The 20,224-nt window shown below is 35.7% G+C and overlaps 1 protein-coding gene across 1 annotated transcript in view; it reads right to left on the reverse strand.

Moving 5' to 3' along the window:
• Window positions 1–15,290, reverse strand: part of RPS6KA5 (ribosomal protein S6 kinase, 90kDa, polypeptide 5) — a 68,604-nt gene extending 53,314 nt beyond the window's left edge. Inside the window, exons 1-2 of the mRNA XM_009583171.1 lie at window positions 15,225–15,290; window positions 3,283–3,501 (exon numbers count right to left, since the gene is read on the reverse strand). Of these exons, the coding sequence (XP_009581466.1) occupies window positions 3,283–3,439 (157 nt within the window). The 5' untranslated portion in view covers window positions 3,440–3,501; window positions 15,225–15,290. The remainder of the gene's footprint in view (window positions 1–3,282; window positions 3,502–15,224) is intronic.
• Window positions 15,291–20,224: the final 4,934 nt, after the last annotated feature.

Raw genomic sequence — 20,224 nt, forward strand, 5'->3', positions numbered from 1 at the left:
TATAATACTTTGCTCTTTAAATCATAGCTTAAAGTCAACCTGAAAACCAGAATCAACTCCAAACCCCGTATTCTGGAAATTTGGCAGAAATGCAGCTGCATGTCTGCACTTGATCCAGACTAAATTCATATGGCTATGTAATCTGACAGCACAAAGAATTGTATTAAGTATTGCACTGAGGCTCCAATTCTAAAACCTCTTGAGACTGAAATGACATGTTGCTCATAGACCAAGTTCAGCTAGGTACAAAGACAAAGGCAGAGACTTTCCCCAAAAATTCAGAAGCCTCTGAAACATATAAATTCCAAAACTAAATCAAAGAAGTGATTTACAAATATTTACATAATGAGACATAAAAAACTTGCAACAAACAGTTTTTTTTTTTTGTCAGGGAGGGTGTGAAGCCCAGCTGAATTACAAAGTAGCTTTAGGCCATGTTAGGTAGAAGAGATTTTCCCTGTTACAAAAAGTGATTAAAATAAATTTTTAAACCCCCTCTAATTATTCCCATTTTCTACTAAAAAAGAAGTAAAAAAGGACCTTTCGGGCCCCAACTGATATTCTGAGAATGGATTCATGTAGACTTTGTGGGAAACCAAAAAAACCAAACAAAAAAAAGCCTTTAATTATATATCAGCTTTGAATTTCTTGCTTTAAACATCACCTTAACATTGTGTTATGGTGGGCATGTGCCCAGTCCACACTACCTGCTATGTAATGTTCTTCAGAACTACTGGGCTCCCTCCTCTTTGATTCTTACAAGAATATAGTGTCAAGCTTTTAATTTTCCCTTCATATAAGAGGTTTTTCTGCCCTCCTAATTATTCCTTGTCACCTAAATTTCTCCATTACTATGTATTTATTTTTAGGTAACTACACCCATCTCAGGTGTGAGGGTTTTTTTGTTTTGGTTTTCTGGTTTTTTTTTTTTTAATATTTCTAATGGGATCTAAACTGCATTCTAGCTAAAGATATCTGGATTTGAAGAATGGTTCTATAATAGCTATAATACATGTTCATATTTTGTCTTACTTAATCTTTCAAATTTTTTTCCAAACTATTAATCAATAACTTAAATACCAAAAAAATAAAATATGAAACCTTAATTATTAAAGGTTAACATCAAGGAATCACAAAGTTACCGATGTATTTCTAACTTTTTCTTTCTCTTTAGCATTTTCCAGCCTGTGACAATATTTTTACATATGTCTTTTATGTCCTAGTCAGAGAAATTTGTAAGAATTTTCAACTTTCATTTTCAAAAGGAATCTAGTGAATGCTCCTTTTAAGCTTGAGCTCCTCAGACACCTGTATTACCTCACTGTAGTACACGAAACTAAGGTATGTGCATACAACACCTTCCTAAGAATTGACAGCCAGTGGTGTAGATTCATATAACATTAATAAAATTTTATTAATTGAATGTCTAAATCAGCCCATTAATAAAGGTTCAATAAATGGAAGTTACAAGCTAAAAGGAATTGCAAAACTTGTACTTCAATTAAAGGACTATTTATTTCTTCAAATAATTCACTACAAAAATGTATTCTGCATCCAAGCATTAACTCATCATTCATTTTCCAGTTCTTTTAAAATACTCTAAGCAAGCAGTTTTTAAAAATTGCTTGTAATTTTCTTACAAATACATCTTATATAACAGACACAAAACATGCTGCTCCTCTGAAAGGTAGAAATATTTCTGATTTTAGAGTGGTACCAAGCCTTTTGAACAAGCTCTACTTTCAGAAATGTGTGATTTTGGATTGCCTCTTAACACCCAAAAATTGAAACATGCAAGTATCTCAATACTCAAAGATCAAATGGTTTCATAACAAAAAGTTTTGGCAGCAAATGCTTCCTCAAGTAGTAAGGTGTAGAGTTGGTTTTAATACTCTCTTCCAGCTCCTGAAGTAAATGTTCCTCATTATCAGGAAAAATCCTTCATCTTCCTGAGAAAGACAAGACCCTTCAAAGGCAACAAAATTGCAGAATAAAGCAAAAGGAATAGAACTTCTTAATCTCAGCGTCTTTCCCCAAAATGTTACTGTCCTGAAAAAGGATAGTGGTAGGGATAGAGACACACACACATATGGAAGTTACATCTGAGTTGAAAACCCTAAGAAAGTTCCTGATCAGTCTTCTGCCAACCTGGCAAATACTACAGAAATAGATGTGGTTCTTCACATCAAAATGGAAAGCAAAATGGCAAGGACAGAAGCAGAATGAAGAAAGTTTAATAAGGCTTGCTATACAATAGTTCATTATCAAGCATCTCTCGTAAAAGGAGATACATGAAAGTTACTGGCAGAACTTACTAAAATGAAGTGTCACAATGCATAAACCAAAAAACTTACCCACAATATAAGTATTTTCACCAGCATTTTACAGCAGGAAACCGTACCAACAACTTGTAGATTCCAGCGTTGTAAGGAATTTGACCAGAAATAAATGGAAGTACAATCATCTTTAACTGGCATCGCCCACATTATGAGCGAATTTCTTCAGAAAAAAAGACCTGCCTGATACGATCTCTCAGTTTGCAGCATTTCAGTGCTAAAACAGCATACTAACTGCTCAGCATAATGACAGGTAGCACTGTCCTCTCAGATGACATTTCAAAAACACTGATCACATTGAGGACAATATACAACGTGTTCTGAGAGTGAAATGTGCAGTATGTTTGAATTGGAAGGCTTTCTGCTGCTTAAGCATTTCCTTACTTTCTTTTTCCTTCCTACCAACTAATCCCAGTAACAAAGTCATGTTTGGTCATCCCACCTTACCAATAACCTCTGTGCCACATACACAAAGGCAGCATGCAGAGAGAATAAACTGAATCACTTTAATGCCCATATTCATACAGATTAAGAACTTTTTCATTCATGACAGCAGTTTTTCTGAAAATCTGTAGAAAACTAATGCAGTATATAATAATGGTTAAAAAAGTGCAAATAAAAATTTCACCTTTTAAGTAAGTTCAAGAAAGTATTTATCTGGTTTAGGTACTTGTGGCCATATACATTTTTTGCTGCATGTAAGTCACTGATACTACTTCCCCCCGCCCCCCAAGTCAGAGTAGCACACTAAAGTTCAAACAGGAAAACCACACAGACACTGTTGAAGATGAACAGTATTTTACTTCCTATGGTCTCTCATGCAATCTCCAAACACACAGTACTTAAGACCACATGAAAAAAAACCTACAAAACATTAAGGAGATAAAAGGGCAGATTTTTTTTTTTTCTTCATTAACATAAGACTTGAATCCTGAAAACTACTCACCTAAAATGAGATGAAGCTTTGTATCTGTCTGGAAGGCATAATGTAACGTGACCAAAAACGGTGATTGCCTAATGTGCTCCAACACTTGTCGTTCTGTCCTTGTGTGCTCAGTTGTTTTGGCTTTTTGAACTATTGTTGCTTTCTTCAGTACTTTCATGGCATACAGCTTTCCAGCATCATGGCCGCTTACTTTCCTTACTAGGAACACTTTTCCATAGGCTTAAAAAAAGTGGGGAGAAAAAACAACAACAACAACAACAAAAAACAGTCACCTACTGGCACTACAGGTCTGGCTGATCTCATTATTATTTTCAATTACTCATTGTTACAGCAAACAGTAACCATTCAGGCTAAAATCTTCCAGAACACTTTTTTTGTTTCAGACTGACCTTTTCTGAGCAAAATTTCAACCAAATGAGCTTAGTGACTGAACACAGCAAGAGGGCAAAAAACCATCAGAGTTTCAGTATTCAAAAACAATTTTAAAAGCTGATGATTTCTTCCTTTGTAATAACCTAAAACTCCCATACCTAGAATTTAGCAAGAGTTTGCAGTAAGAGAGATGCTTTTTTTTGTCCTCAAAATAGTCTGCCCATATTTGCACAACTTATGCTTTCATTACTGGCTTTATAGCACTGAAGTTCCAAAAACCCATAGAAAAGCCAATGAATTCTTCCCATCAGTGTTTAGTATATAGGAACTTTCTGAGGCTCCCATACTAGACTTAAATGAGAATAAGCTAGAGGAATTATCTCAAAAATAAAGTTTTCTGAACATAAACAGTAAAAGAAATAGTCACCAGGACCAAAAGGTTCTTTCCAGAGCTTTAAATTATTGAATCTAGGTGTTAATGTATTTGGTTAAAAATACACTCCATGCTGGAGTAAGAAGTGGCAAACATGGGCTTTTTTTTTTTTTAAATAAAAAGGGCTCCTGGGAACTGTACTCAAGTACAGTACAATACCTCTACTAGGCAAACCTGTAGAAACAGTAAAGGTTAGAATTAGTAGATACACAAACAGGGTACTATGTGAAAAAATGAGTTACTTTTGTAGATGGTAATAATTATTTCTATTAATAATTGCTCAAAGGACTTAGGAGGAAGGAACAATGATATGGTTGACTTACTCAGATTTCCAAGGTACTTAACAAGTTCCGTTACAAAAGGGTCTTAAAAACACTAAACAATTATGGGTGCAAAAAGGGGGGTCCTCTTATGAATGAAGAGCTATATTAGCAGATAAAAACTCAGAAGGTTAAAAAAAAAATATTCAGCTTTTTCAGTGCAAGGAGGTCACTACAAGAATTCATCCTGCCTGATTCAGTCATATATGAACAGCTGAGGAAGCTGGTTTTCTTGGTTTAGTAAATTATCCACTACAACAGAAATCGAAGCTGACTGCTGAAAACTGCACCACAGTATTAAAATATTAAGTAGCTGAAAATAACATGGCAGATAAAATTCCAAATAGGTAAATGAGTAATCCACGTGAAGTATGATAATTAACCGTGCATAGTGTTATAACTGAGGGGAAAAAAAAACCAAAACCTGGAGTTACCACAGACAACCCTATGAGAAAACACCAGTGGTAATCCAAAAAGCAAATAGAATGTTAGAACTTCAAGGAAAGTATTGAAGGGGGAAAATGACACAAATGTACCCTCCCCCAAACCTTCAACAGAAAACCAGAAATGCTTTATGCTGTGGTATGAAGTCTTTGTGTGCTCATATCTTGAGTGATGCACACCATTTCAGTCTCTCCTCTCTTCTGTCCCCAGCTCCCCTCCCCCCATCAGAAAAAAAGTATAGGAGAACATTAAAAAAATACAGAAAAGGATAAAAGAATTCTTCTAATTATGAAGGGAACTAAATACACTTAGACTTTTTATTTAGGCTGAAAAAGTAGAATACTTAAGAAGATACTAGCAAGATAAAAATCAAAAATTGTATGAAGGCAAGTAAAGAACAATTTTTCATTATTTCTAGAAATAAAATAACTAAGGTAACAAATGAAATCATTAGGTATCAAGATTAAGAACTGCCCAAAACACACAAACAAATATGCGGTTAAGCTGTGGAACTACTGTTACACTATACTGCAGATATCAAAAATATAGATGAGTTCAAAAAGATTATATAAATCCTTGAGGGACACGAAAGTATACCAAGTGTTGCTAAACACAGAAGAAAGTCTCTGGTTCAGGCAGTTCCCAAACTGCAGACTGCTACAAGTTCACTAAGGAAACCAGCATTGTATGCCTCTCCATGTTCTTGTAGGGTCTTCTTAAGCCATCATGAGAGACAGAAAACCGAACCAGCTTGGTGTTTTGTCCAACGCCTATAATTATCTTCACATTGCTTTCTCAAAGAGAATGCTCAAGTATCTCAAAACTGTAAATACACTAGACAGGGTATACCGTCCTGATGTGAGACACTCAAATTTAGTTGGTCTTTAAAAATGCTATAGCATAAACTGTTCCCAGTAAGTAATTATGTGTAACTTCAGATTTTTCCTGTTTTTTCCAGACAGGTAATAGAGAGTTTTAAATTACCAAATGACATGTGGTTTTTTTCCTACAACTGAGTTCTACTTCATTCAGTATACAAAAATGATACTGCTCATATAATGAACAATTCTTTACTTGACTCATCACACCTTAAGGAATCATGCTTGCCTTCTTTACAGAACCCATTATTCTCAGCAAGAGCTTTCATAAAATAAGTTTTCACAACATATCCGTCAATAAAGGCAAACAGAGTCACAATAGGTTAGTGTAAACACATCTTTATTTTGGGAGAAAAATGTGAGATACCCAGGACAATCTTTTTCAAGATGTTCAGTATTATAATCACATTCCCCAACTTTAATTGTAGTTATGAGATCCCAAGTATATCTAAGTCAGACTCAATAGTCACCAGCTGGTCATCAAGAAACGGATAACCATAGATGTAAAAAGATTACTTTAGTAGAATAGGCAGGGGCCATAAATCCTGTCACGATGTACAGACACAAGTGATCTGAATCAAGGTTGTACAGACCATAATATTATAACCACAGTCATACTGTTATACATACGCACAATTTTAATGTTATTCACCTATTCTTCCAATATTAGATGTTAAATTATTTTTAGCATCTGAAAAAACAGACCCCTACTACTGAGAGCATTGGTTTAAAAAAACTGCTTCCAAAAGTAGTATTTACATCTTTTCAAGGAGTTATTTCTCAAAAAATGTAGATAACACTTCTACATTCTACTAACACACAACAAAAACAGTGTGGAGAATGGCCTTAGCTTGCATTTCTCAACTGCTTAAGGGAGCAGCCCTAGTTTTCACCAATTTTCAGCTGGAGCCTGACATTGAACTTCCTTGTGCCTCTCTGAAAAGCCCAGTCTAGAGTATTAAACCTAAGTTTCCTTAGGTTCCCAGGAAACAGTAGTTTTACCAGAAATGTTGGAGAACATTAAATTAAGCTAAATTAAAATAAACAAAAGCCACTAGATTTTAATACTTGACTATCTGTATTTTTAATCACACTTCATAAAAACATACAATAATGCATCTTAAGCAGCAGAATGCTAGCACTATATAAACAGCACCTACTACAGCTTTACATACAGCATAGGAGAAAATTATCTGGTAAGTGTAATAGCTGTAAGAAAGTCTCTAGAAATTATACCAGCACTATCATAAAAGAATTTGCAAAATAGAGCTTTACTGTGGTACAAATTGTTTCTTCAGAAAGGACTGACAGAATGACGACGATTCTCAGCAGTTTTGATGAGAATAAATCTTAAGCAGCACTATTTTAACCAAATGACTCATGATATATTCAACACCAGAATCTCTGATATCACCACGAGAAATCTACTTAAAAGACAACACTGCAAAAGCAATTCATTTGAAGTGGCAGCAAGGAGAAGGCACTGAGCTACTGAAAGAATACCCCTACCCAATAATCTTATTTCAGAAAAGCTTTTTTAATTTCTGAAAGAGCCACATTTTAATGTTCATACTCATGAAATCTGATGCACATCTCAACTACTTCCAAGGCAGAAATATTTAGCAGGCAATATATCCCCCATAAAGAAACACACACACAGAGGCACCAAATAGTTATCCCCAAAATTCATTAAAAATTTTTTAAAGGACAGAAGAACTAAAAGACTATATAATACATACTATATATATACACACACACACACATACACATACATACACAAACACAAACTATGTTAGACTGACCTTGCAGTTTATTAAGAGAAATAAAATAAAAATTTAAAGTTAAAGAAAAAAATCAGTTAGTCGCTGATTGATATGAATATCAGGCCTGTAAGATGAGTAAGAGATTTCATACCAACAATTTATACCAAATTTCCACTTAATTTGTGAGGCAGAAAAATATAATTGGGGGTTAAAACTTTCCTTTCACTACTGCCTTTTTCATGAATACACATTCATAGTAATACACATCGTCATAAGTAACAATTCAGCAAGTCATTAGAATATTCTAAAGTACACACTTGCTGAAAGACAATGAATTAAAAATATAAAGTATTCTTTGCTTCTTTATTCTTTCTGTATAAATGCAAGCACATTAACCCTTTGCATCATGCCAGCTAATTCTGACAGAGAAAAAGGCAAGCAATTCTTATTGTTTATAGCACAGAGGATGGTTTATGCGGACTTCTAAATCGAGCAAAACTTGACATTTGTATACAGGCAGTTTTAAAGCAATGTTTTAAGAGTTAACATAAGCTACACCTCTTTCTTAAATTACTTTTTTACTATCAGTGTAAGAATAATCATGAGACAACAATAGGAAAAGGCTCAGAGGTACAAAATATTTTATAATTTGAATAAATTTCACTGTATTCTTGCATGATGTATGCCTAATGACCTCTTTCCTCTGTACTTTTTATTGTTAATATAGTATTTAGATTTAATCTTCCTAAACAATTTGGAGGCAGACCTCTCACTGTGCAGGTATCTGTCCATACGAATTAAAATTTGGGATACGGCGAAGTCAGAAAGGCATATAGCTCTAGCAGTTAAAAACAGGAAAAAAAAAAGCCAAGCAAAAACCTTAACAAAGATCAAATAATTGCATTCTGACAAGCATTTCCAATTTTTATTGTCTACCACCAAACTGTCAAAGATGAGGCATCCTCTGTCATCTTTCCTTAAATATCAGATAGGCAAGAATCTTTAATGGACTTTTTTCAACATTATTATTTCCCCAAGAACAAGTTCCCTGTCCCATTAAACAACTGAGTGAGAGATAAGCAAGAAAGGCAGAAAGAGACAGGAGAGGGTAAGTTGTATCTTAAAATATTCTTTCTATCAACATTTGGCTTTTGTGCTTTTTTTTTTTGCTTTTTTTTACCTTGAGCTTTTTAAAAGTAGTAAATGTTATTACAGTAAATAAGTATGTCAGGCAATACACGCCTAACTTTTTTTTCTTTTTTAAAGAAAGTAGGTTTTTAGAAGGTGGCTCTCATATGTAAGACAATCTACCACTGGATAAGCATGCCATTCTTTTTTAATTATTACAAAAATTAAGGTAAATTATTTTCTTCAAAATCGCTTTGAAGGCACTGCATACTGCTGAAAGTCAGAAGAGGTCAGAACAATTAACCAATAGCTGACTGGATCATCTTCTTATTTCCTTCTTTCCTTCTTAAATGTAGGATTGCATTTGCTATTCTCTCCAGTTATACTGAACCACCTCTGACATTAGTTCCAGTAAGAATCTTTGCTAGTGATCTCCAATCTAGTGTCCAGATTCTTTCAGAATTCTCTGATGGATGGATGAATTTGTCCAGGTTCCAGGTTCTTAGATTGAACACAGTCCCCTCTTTTCAGTCTGCTCTTTGTACAGAAAAATAATTTCCTTTTTCCAAACTCTGTCTCTGATTAGCCATCCCACCTTCCATTCAGTATTCATCATAGCTACCCTCAACAGAAACTGAAGTACAACATTAATTGGAATTTGGAATTATTTTTAGACACTCCCTAATTTTGGCTCACTTTCCTGAGCACAGTAACCCCACTTCTTTCTTTCTCCTCCTTTTATGAGAGAAGAATATTTTATATTATCTTCAATATGCTTTGAAAGATCTAACTTAATTTCACAGTTTTAACTTTATCAGAACACTTTCTGACCTCTTAGATGGAACTTCGTTATAACTTCCTGCATAACAGGATTTTTGAACCAATTATTTAAATCTGACATTCATCCTACCTTCGTATGAATATATCCTTCAGATTCTAAGTATCTTCCACATATAAGGAGAATATCCTTCCCATATAAGCACTTAATTCCAAAAGATCATGTATAAAATATTCTCTTTTATATATGGCAGTTATATTCTTGTTTCTAATTATTTTTTGTCTTTATTAATGGACTGTAGTTCAAGCAGCAGACTGAATTATTAGGGCACATACTCAGGAACCACTTGTATTGTCTCTTCTTAAGCACAGTTGAAAGACTGAATGAAAGTGGCATTTATTAAAATCAGAAGCAGCAACAGCTGAGTAGAAAAAAAAGGAATAACCTATATGTAGAAAAATATATGACCCAGAATGCACTCTATATTAACAATTGTTTTATTTTAAAAACACATTTACAAAGAATGAAGCAAATAAGCCAAGTGGGCATGCATAAGCCAATACAGCGATACTCTCTTGTTCCCTTCGTGGCTTTGGGAAGCAATTAGATTACTTTGCTGTAAAGTAACCTTGTTCTATAGAATAGATGCTAGTTTTCTATGTCACAGGAAGAAAAGCCTTAACTAGATAGGAGGGGCAGCTGGAAGCATGGATTCAGTGGATCTGAAAATTCCAAATTAGCAAGGCTATACAGTAACAGCAGGAGAAAAGGACTTAAATGAAAACAAAAGGAGACTGGAATTTCAGAAAGCATATACTGAGTATAACACAGGCAAGTCAAAGAAGTCAAGTAAGCAATAATTTGCTCCCAGATCAACAAGTACATTATTAATAGCTTTATTAACAGTGGGATACTGTCACATATTTTGTTTTACTGATGTAAAGTGTTACTGATTTCTTCAGTGAGGAAGTTTATTCTATTAATAGCTCCTTAATGCAATGTAAAAGGGTCCAACTCAGATTAAAAGGCTACTAAATCAGATTTTTGCTTCCTTGTCTTTTCCTGTGAGACTCAGGTCAAAAAAGGTACGTGTATACTCTGATATTCTTTTAACACCAAAAAGCAAAATATAACAAGCATGCTTCCAATTGAGAAAGGGTGTACAAGAACAAACCAGACATAAAGGAATGCAAGAAAGAAAGAAATGCAAATAAAAGAAAATAAGTATGAAATTATGCTAAGTCACAGTGTGAAGAAAATGTTATCACAAAAAAAAAAAAAAAAAATCACTTCCACAGGAGAAACATCAGTACACAAGGATACTATTTCTAACAATCTTAATTTTTGTCTTTTTAAAAAATAAAACTTAAAAATGAAAATTTAAATAAACCTTTACTGCTGTTACTTGAAAAAAACCACCACCAGGTCTATACGAAACTACCACAATTACATATACTTAAGCAAGGTATCTTTTAATTTAATATTTTGAGTATCTTCTTTAGTTATTCCAATTGCTTCATAGCAGACTATATTTAAAATACAGTAATAAGTTAAAATACCATCCACAGTCATCATTTCATATGACTGCAAGGTTTCAATATATTCTGCCTTGCACTACTGTAGATCATTTAAGTACCAGATAGTTTGAATACACTTTGCATGCTGCGTAACTCCATAGTGAAGAATTTTAAAACAGCATCACAGCTTTTATTTAGCATTACCTATATTACACTAATATCAGTAATACCTAAAAGCTCACACCAGGATAAGGCTTTCACTGCCAGAGTAAAGATAGCTCTTGCCTAAAAATACACAGCAACATGTAAACAGAAGCCATCAGATGCCCTCTTCCTCATTTTTCTTTAAATTGCTCCCAAAAAAGCAATAGTATGCCTTTTCTCTCTGTGAATCAATTTGTCTGAGATGACCTCAACCTCCAGCCCCATCTTCAACTTCATAGAATTTACTAGTGTAAAAGAACAGAAAATTTCTCAGAATTGTCAAAAATACCCAACACCCCAAAACCAAAACACCACGGTTCTCTTATCATCCTGCCCATAATTTGGGGGCAAGTCACTAATGGAGATACAATGGCTGTTTGGAGAGGTCTCTAAGTTCTCGGAATCACCCTGCCTTCCCCACAGACCCTGATTAAAAATGAAGGAAAAAGAAAAAAACAACAGAAGAAAAAACAGAGCAACCCTCCCCCCCCCCACTTGAAAATACTTGAAATATTTCAAATTGCTGAAATAATGAAATTATCACTTTTTTTTTCTGGCTGAAAGGTAAAAGGCATCTAATACACACCTGCAACTTGCAACCTAGCCAACAGGCAGTTACTGTTTAGAGGGACAGCATTTAGCTTCACCACAATTAGATTGCCAACTATACATAGATAAAAATTAGTCAGATATACGTTGAAGAAAATATCCTCCCTTCTTATTCTAATAGAATAAAAACTACAGAACAAGATAATTCAGACTCTTACGTATCAATAGAGAAGGCATGCAAATATCTTCTGAAATCTTTCCTCATTTTTTGAGAGCAAGACTAAGGACGACAATTGAAATGCAGACAAGAGAGCACAAGTTCTAAATGAGGCCTTACTCTTGTACAGTATCATTTAAGACAAGTCTGCAGTAAGATCCTGCTATTCCAAATATTTCTGACTAATGTTACTGTGATTATAGATGGGTTTATTTATGCTTCTTCTCATTCCCCCAAGTAAACATATATTCTGCTACAAAGAACTGAGTAGTCAGAGTAGTCATACTCACTCCTCCAACCTCAATTAAAGTATGAGAACAAGAAGTTGCAAGCCTAAACAGGACCCCACAACTCATGACACAACACACTTAGGATCTTGAAGCAAAGTTTGCATGCAAACAGGTGATTAGTGTCTTACCAAGTTTTTGAAAAATAATCTCTTTGCTATAGAAGTTGTGAGGAAAAAAGCAAGGTACATTGCACAGGAAAAACATAGTCAGTAAGATAGCTAAATAACTAAATGTATAGCCCCAGACTTCTCACATGCAGCCGATACTGCACGGTCTACAGCATTTAAGTTGGTTTTCCATACTTAAGATGGAGTGCTTACACAACAATTCTTGCTATCAACAAAGCAGTTCTAGAACTTCCTAAAAACTAAGTTTTTATGAAGGGGTTTGTATGTTATTAAACTAACAGCACCAGAGTCAATTTGTACAAGTTCTCTGTGGTTCTGTAACAGCAGGCCCAACACTCACAAAAATTTATTTCACAGTAGAACATTTCAGGATCATCTTAGCCAAATGGCCAATATCTTGCTTCAGTTTCTGTTCTGCTCTGTCAAGTCAATGAAAAGGACACAGAAACTCTTCTGACCATAACAGTTAGAAATACACTGAAAGTGGAGATGGTGTTCAGAGCTGCATCAAAATTTTGTTGGATGATATTTACAGAAGTAATGCCTTAACACAGGTATATCCTATTGTGAAATAATGTTCTTTCAGAAGCCTCTTGCAAGGATGAGAGGGGATTTTTGCTTATTGCAGTCCCCAGAATGCTTCTCAAGCTAGGAAATTAAACATCCTCAGCAAGAACATCTAGGAAGGTTGCAGAATCTCTACTACTGGAGGCTTTTAAGAACGAATTGTCGTCAGGGATGATGCAGGTATAACTGACTGTGTCTTGGGCCAAGCAATTAGAGGACCTCTTCAAGTCCATTCCAGTCCTGTTTTCAGCAATTCCATGTTACTGCAAACACTGACAATTCACAGATGGTCACTTCCCCAAAAGCAAACAGAACTAGCTCCATTCTGATCAGGTTATTTGCATTAAATGCTGTCCAGTAATTGGCAAGCAACAGCCTCTGACACACCTAGTGCACCAGTCTTAGCTGTGATATGCTTAAGACTGAACAAAGCTTCTTGACTGCTCTGATGGTCTAGATTTCCCAAGCAAGAACCTCAGGCCATGACTGAAATTACATATTAAACAAGTGCAGCTAGCATTTCCTTGACAAAAAAACCACTACTCTTCCTACAAATGCCATTCCAGGATACCCAAGGTGTCTCTGGATTCCTAAAGTTTGCAGGAATCTTTCAGTCAGTTCTTGAAATAGTCTTGAAGTCTACTAAGACAGAAGATGTTTCTGGAGCAACATGACTACTAGAGCAGGATGAAGACAGACAGGCACGCTTCCTCAGCTTTTCTTTCTTCACAGATATACATACTGTCAATCCCATTGTCAAGCCATTGAAGTAACCTTTTCCAAAAGGGGTCACTCATAAAAATTACCCTGCTAACCTGAATGAATAGGATAGCTTTGCACTATGAGCCTAAGGAATACCTGCTGTGCTTAAGAGTATCCCAGGCCAAAAGCAATTTGGCTAATTGTTCATGAAGAGAGGGCACAGAAGGTAGCAATGAATGACAGACACAAAAGGGGTATTTCAGAGGTATTACCTAAAGACAGTAGAAGGAGGTCAGGCTACTACTAGTCTGAACTTGAAGACAGACACTTATGAAACCACCAAAACTTACTTTGTATTCCAAATGCAGTAGTTGTAATATTAAGGTGATCTCAGACTAATGGCAGTGGTAAGGAAAAAGGAAAAAATTCAGGTATGGGACTAGTTGTCATATACACACACGTGCGAATAATTAAAAATCCAGCCAACGTTTCCATCAGCAGGAGAGAAAGACATCCTCACATAAATGCAAAATCATAAGTAATTTCATTTTTGTCAACCCCACTCAGATCAATACTGACCACTTCAGAAGAGCATAGCTGCTTCTACCTATGAATACGCAACATATACCTATGAATATTAAAGCTTCCTTGTCTCTACCGCTAACTACTGAAATTTAATAGCAAGGGTTGAATTGTTAAGTCTGTTAAATTTAAGTTTTAAAAAAATTACTTCAGAAACAGAAAAATATACTCTCAGGTGATTTAGTGGCTTAATGAATTTATGAAAGAATCTGTATGACAGCTAAATGTGAAAATCAAAACCCTTTGCTCTTTTCAGTCATGGAGCAGCTTGTGCAATTATAGCCTCACTGCTAGCCGTTAATGGCGGATAACACCCAAAATTTAGTATTATAACTAACTTTAACTTCTACAGACCTTGATAATAGACCACCTTCATGATTATCCCAATCTACTCAACACTGCATCTGATGTTAATACTGACAAAAAAAAAAGCGTAAACACACTAAGAAGAATAAAAGCCATTACTTTTGGTCTGTGTACGGGCCTCTATGTGTGTGCCTTTAACAAATGAGGAACAAAGCTTTTTTTGTTGGTTACAGTCAGCAATCCTACAACATCCTACAAATCTCCAACATTGTGCTGAAATCCACAATACAACAGCGAACATTTTCCATCTTAAAAATTACTGGGATTTGAATAGGGCAAAAAAACTAGCAGAGCCAGTGCCAACTCTAAAACATATAGTTAAAGAGTGGAGCATCCTATTCAATAATGTACTAACATTACTGTTTTTTCCCAGAAACTCATGAAAACATAGTCTGAAAATTTAATTAAATTATCAAGATCACGCCTTAACTTAGATCAGATTTTTCACAAACTGTATTAAATTGCCACAAATCTCAAGCCATTTATTTTCCACTTTTTTGGAAAAGTGCATCTTCAAAAGTGCTAGAAGGTAGAACATGTGACCTCCAATTTTGCACAATATTTGTCACAAAAAAATGAAGAAAATTATGCTATGCAATACAAAAGTGGTATATCTTCCTAAAGAACGTTTCAATTACCAAAACCCCAGCTAGAAAACAAAACTACACTTCCAACATTCAACTTAGAAAAATAGTGCATCTTACCCCCTGTTCCAAGAACTTTCAGGAGTTCAAAGTTTTCAATGCCAACTTTCTCTGCATGGCCTGTCAAATTTGCTGAAGAAAAAAAAAATTCACGTCAGATATGTAGTACACCGAAACATCATTCTGACATATTACTACAGCTTCAGTAGAAATAAGTTAGCAGATGAACGAAATAAGCAGCACTAAAAGGACATTCCAGTTGCATACTGTATTCTTTTAACTTGAAAAGCAAGGGAGAGCAATTTTCTTGCTGCCATTGGTGTTCCCAGAGGTATAAAATCACAGAATAATAGTTGAAGCCCATCTAGCTTGTATACACAGTCTTTCATCCTATCACTGGGCACCTCTGAGAAAAGCCTAGTTCCATATTGTCTGTAATCTCTAATCGCATAGTTACAGTCAGCAATCAGGTCATCCCTTAGCCCTAGCACCCTGAATATTCTCATGTTCTTGCATTATATGGCGCTTGGGATGACATAAGCAGAGCTCCAATAACTATTAATGCATTTAACATAGGATTACTAAACCTATAAAGACTCTCCACTACTATCGAGTAGGAAAGACCTTGAGTCTACATAACAAACAAGTCTGGAAAAGTCTAAGCTGCTACAAAGTTGTTTCATTTGTTGGGGAGTTTGGGAGGAGGTTCTACATTTATACAAGTCTATACCACTTTGAGTATTTTTTTTGCCTAACAGACATTTTTCTAAGCAGGGAAGTGAACAGCCCTATTTAAAAAAGGAATTGTGGTGGGTTGGTGTGCTGTTGGTTTGTGGGTTTTTTTCTTTTATAAGCTCCTAAAAGAAAGCCTTAAGCAGTTCATTCCTATCATAATATTATCCACCCATTTGCATCAATGTGACTGCAGGCCATTCAGCAAAGCTGCCCATTGAAATGATCCAGCTTAAAAGCAGTAAGGCAAAAAAGTAACTAAATTTGATTATTCTTAACCAAGTTCAGTTCCCTGATCCTCTTTAATGAGCAGCTGCATAAGCAGTTTTACTAGCACAATTAAGGATGCAGCATCAAGCAGCAGAAGCTGCATAAGCTGGCATGGCTGCTAAAAGAATGCCTCTCAAAGAGCAACTTCAACCCAAACTGTATGTCTGTATGTCTAAAGGCTAGTCAGGAAGAAAAAAAAAAAAAAAAAAAAAAAAAAAAAAAGAAAGAAAAAAAGAAAAAAAAAACCAAAAACAAAAAAAGAGGCTTAGGAAAGATGTGCAAGCAGCTTTCAGTAGCAGCACCACAGATTTCAAGTACAAAGATCTCTTAACCAAAAGAGGAAAACTCTTTGATAGGAGATGCTGAAATTAACTTACTCCATCAACAGAAATCCTCATTTGGTTTGATATTTCTAAGAAACTTTACTAAGACAGCGTGCTTTCTGAATTAATTATCAAAATGTATAGTTAATCTCCATTCACAGAACTGCATTCAACAAGTGAAAACAAACAGAAAACTTCAAGCTTCAGAAAGACATCTCTCTGCAAAGGAGGAACAAGTATGAAAAATCCAAACACTAAATAAATGAAAGAGCAAATTCATGACTTATTCCAACAAACCCAGGAATCTTACACATATACAAAATGCATCTTGTTGGGATAGGGTAACATTAGTGTTCTCATGCAAGGCACTGATGAAATCTCATCTAAAATATTATTTTCAATTCTTATCATTCATCTTTATGAAGGATTAATCAAACTTGGAATAAGTGCAGAGAGACCACTTGAAATTACTGGGAGATTAGAAAGTCTAAAAGATGGATTTTTTTCTTGTATAAACAGAAGTACACATGACAATGATTTTTGCAAATCTGAGGGAATCTACAAGCTATCCTAATACTACATGTAAACAAAAAAAAAACCAAAAACACACAGCACAGTGAAATTATTATTAGTAAAATATTACTTTTGTGATCAATTCCATTTTAGTACCATGTACTAGGCAAGACAGTACCAGAATAATTAACAAATCAATGAGGCAATATGCACCACATGAGTTGAACCGAAGCTTGCTGTACTATTTTCACCGCAAATAGAACAAATACTGTTGCTAGTGCTACATCACAGACATTGCTGAAGTCAGCAGTAAGGAAGATGCACTCATATGCCAAGAAAGGTGTAATAGCAGGTAAGGCATATCTACACTGAGTTAGTGTCTATATAATTACAGTACGTCATGTCACAGTCAGAAAGCAGTCTATCTTGAAACAACTTAATATTACATATTACTCTTCTTAACACATACTGAGAATGGTACTCAATGTATATCGTTTCAAAACAGTGTCTTTCCTGCCCGGGACAACAGGAGCCAGGGACTACCCTAGAGACCAGGGCTAGCGTGTCCACAGTTTTAGTTAAGCAGTGGATGTCACTGAAGAGATTCAGGATATAGAACCTGTCTGGATACTAGCTAAGTAAGTGCTGAATTCAGAGTGGGGAGAAATTTCTGACTGAGAAATCCACTGATTTGGATCTTCCATTATGGAGTACTCCGGAAAGGTTTTAACATCTCATATCCTTTAAGAACTGTCAGCAGAAGGCTTTTCAATTAAACGCCCTTCTAAAAAGCAAAACGGTAATTTAATCCTGCCATATTCTTGGAACTGAATAGAAAGACTGAGAGATTGGAACACAGAGAAACACTAGTGCTGGCTATAGTCCTAAAAAGAGATCAAGTCCTAAACTCAATTCATTAATCTAAGCTGTACCATAAACTCAATTTAACTTGTATTCCACATTCAATAACATTAGTAAAACCTTTCCCACTTTCATGAGATTACACAGTAAAAAGCTGAGCGATACCTAGTTTGAATTATTATGTACTTGTTTCAACGTGAGCCGTAATTTTGCACTATCCACTTAATCCCATTTTTACTTCCATTTACGATGTTTAATTGCCTTATCCTAAAAAAAAAAATATTAAATGTCTTGAAGGTGATTGTAATATTATTTTCATAGTAAAAGGGGAAAACTACATCACAAATAAGCATATAAATCACTATAAAATAAGTCCCACCTCATTCTTTTTGCATTATACTGAGGAAAAAAGCTGTCCCACAAGATCAGATAGCTAAAAGGTGCTGCATAACACATAGCGGGGTATGACAGGACACTTGAGACATACAAACTCTCTCTCAGAATTACTTCCTATAAAGCAAGAAATAGAATTATCCTTAATTAAAAAAAAAAAAAAAAGAAAAAATCTTCAAAGCTACAAGAAAAGATTAACAATTCCCAGAAAGTGCTTCTCCCAGTGTTGCCACGGCTGGCAATGGCTTGCTCCAACAGCCTCAATTGCTGCACTCAGTCCATCTCTGCAGTCATACCCCGAGAAAAGCAAAATGAAGAGCTTGAGTCTGTGCCACATTCTTTCCAATGACGCTGCTAGAGTAATTCATTGTCTTCATTTGCTGAAACCAGCACAGTACTTTTCAACATTCTAGCTGAGATGAGGTGCGGTTTCTCCAGAACGAGAGTTGTCATACCAAGATTTCCTTCAACTTGCTTTCAGGAGCATAAATCCCCAAAGATCAGTAATTCTATTCACCAGTCACTCCCAGGAACCCAAATGACCACTGCTGGAGGACCTTTCACAAGGAATTACAAGACAACTGTTCCAAGTTTGAGAGGCTTTAAAGGATGCAACAAGGCAGCCACTGCTACTACCACTTACAGAACAGTTAAAGGCTTCTCCCACCTCACAAACATCACCATGCTAGGATTGGTATCAGAACCTGACCCAACAACTGCCTATGCAATCTGCACGAAGACAATGTATCTGTCAAGAGTACAACAGGATGTACACTCTAGCATTCAGCTAGCAGTATTTCTAGCAAGTAGTACCATAACGTGTCAGTGTATGCAAAGATGCCATTCAAAAACAGTGGCTTTAGGAAAGCTCTTAATTTAAGAATTGAGCGCAAGAAAAGCAGTTTTGGAAACAGCAAATTTACTTCTTCATGCCATTTTTCTTCAAGTCTGTTGACGCATCAGCTGTAGAGTACCAAGGAAGGGCACTAAGCTTGGACAGGAAGAAAGTACTGCCCAAGTCAACAGGACAAGAGTTTCTCCACAAATGATCTGAAGGTATGCATGACACAGCAGTATAAAGGATGGTGGTACATCATGAAGAAAAAGCAGTAAGCTGATAGCACCTTCTAGAACACAAGCTAACTGTATAGGTGCACAATTAGGAAAAGCTTCCATTTACTGATTTTCTACCGTAGTCCACAGCAATCAGCACTGGACCAACACAGTAAGAAGGAGAGTATGCAGCTGAGGGCAACAGCGAGATACAACAGATCAACCCAGAAACAAAGACTAAAGGGAAAGGCCAAGACATCATGGCATCCATAAAAACAAAGAGAAAATAGCAGTACTGGTCGCAGTTACCACCTCTGAAGGCAAAAAGAAAGCAAATATCTAGAAATACTCCCACTGCGAAGACAAACCTCCACATGCAGGGACACCAATGCATGGAGATCAGTATTGTCATTCTCAGCCCCCTGGAAGCAGGACAGTCTGTTTAACTCTGGGAACAAGAACGAAGTATTTCTGCTTGAAGAAGGATCTCCAGATGACATAAGAGACGTGACTGTCATCTGCACTATATCTGAACTTTGAGACGGCCAAGTGTGAACTAAGAACTGTGCAAGCTGGTACTGTGTAATGACTCTTATTTGTTTTTAATTGTACTTTTATGATCTTAAGAAATAATATTTCAACAGTGGTTATTTTCAAGTTAAAATGTGCTGTGTCCTCACATTGCATACAGGTTTTGAAGCAGACAAACAAAACTAGAGTTTCCTCTTTTGAACTAGATCAAGCAACCTTCAAAGACAAGCTCTGCCTGAAAGCTGCGACTTGTCTCTGCTATCCTCTGCAACGTGAGACCAGCTCTGCTGTTTTATTGAGCAGAACAATGAACATCAGACAATTTAAAGCAGAATAGAGAAAGCAAGAAGAAAAACAGGACAGAAGACACTCTGTAATATTTCA

This window comes from Fulmarus glacialis, unplaced genomic scaffold (genome assembly GCF_000690835.1).
Source record: "Fulmarus glacialis isolate BGI_N327 unplaced genomic scaffold, ASM69083v1 scaffold8158, whole genome shotgun sequence".
NCBI classification, from domain to species: Eukaryota; Metazoa; Chordata; class Aves; order Procellariiformes; family Procellariidae; genus Fulmarus; species Fulmarus glacialis.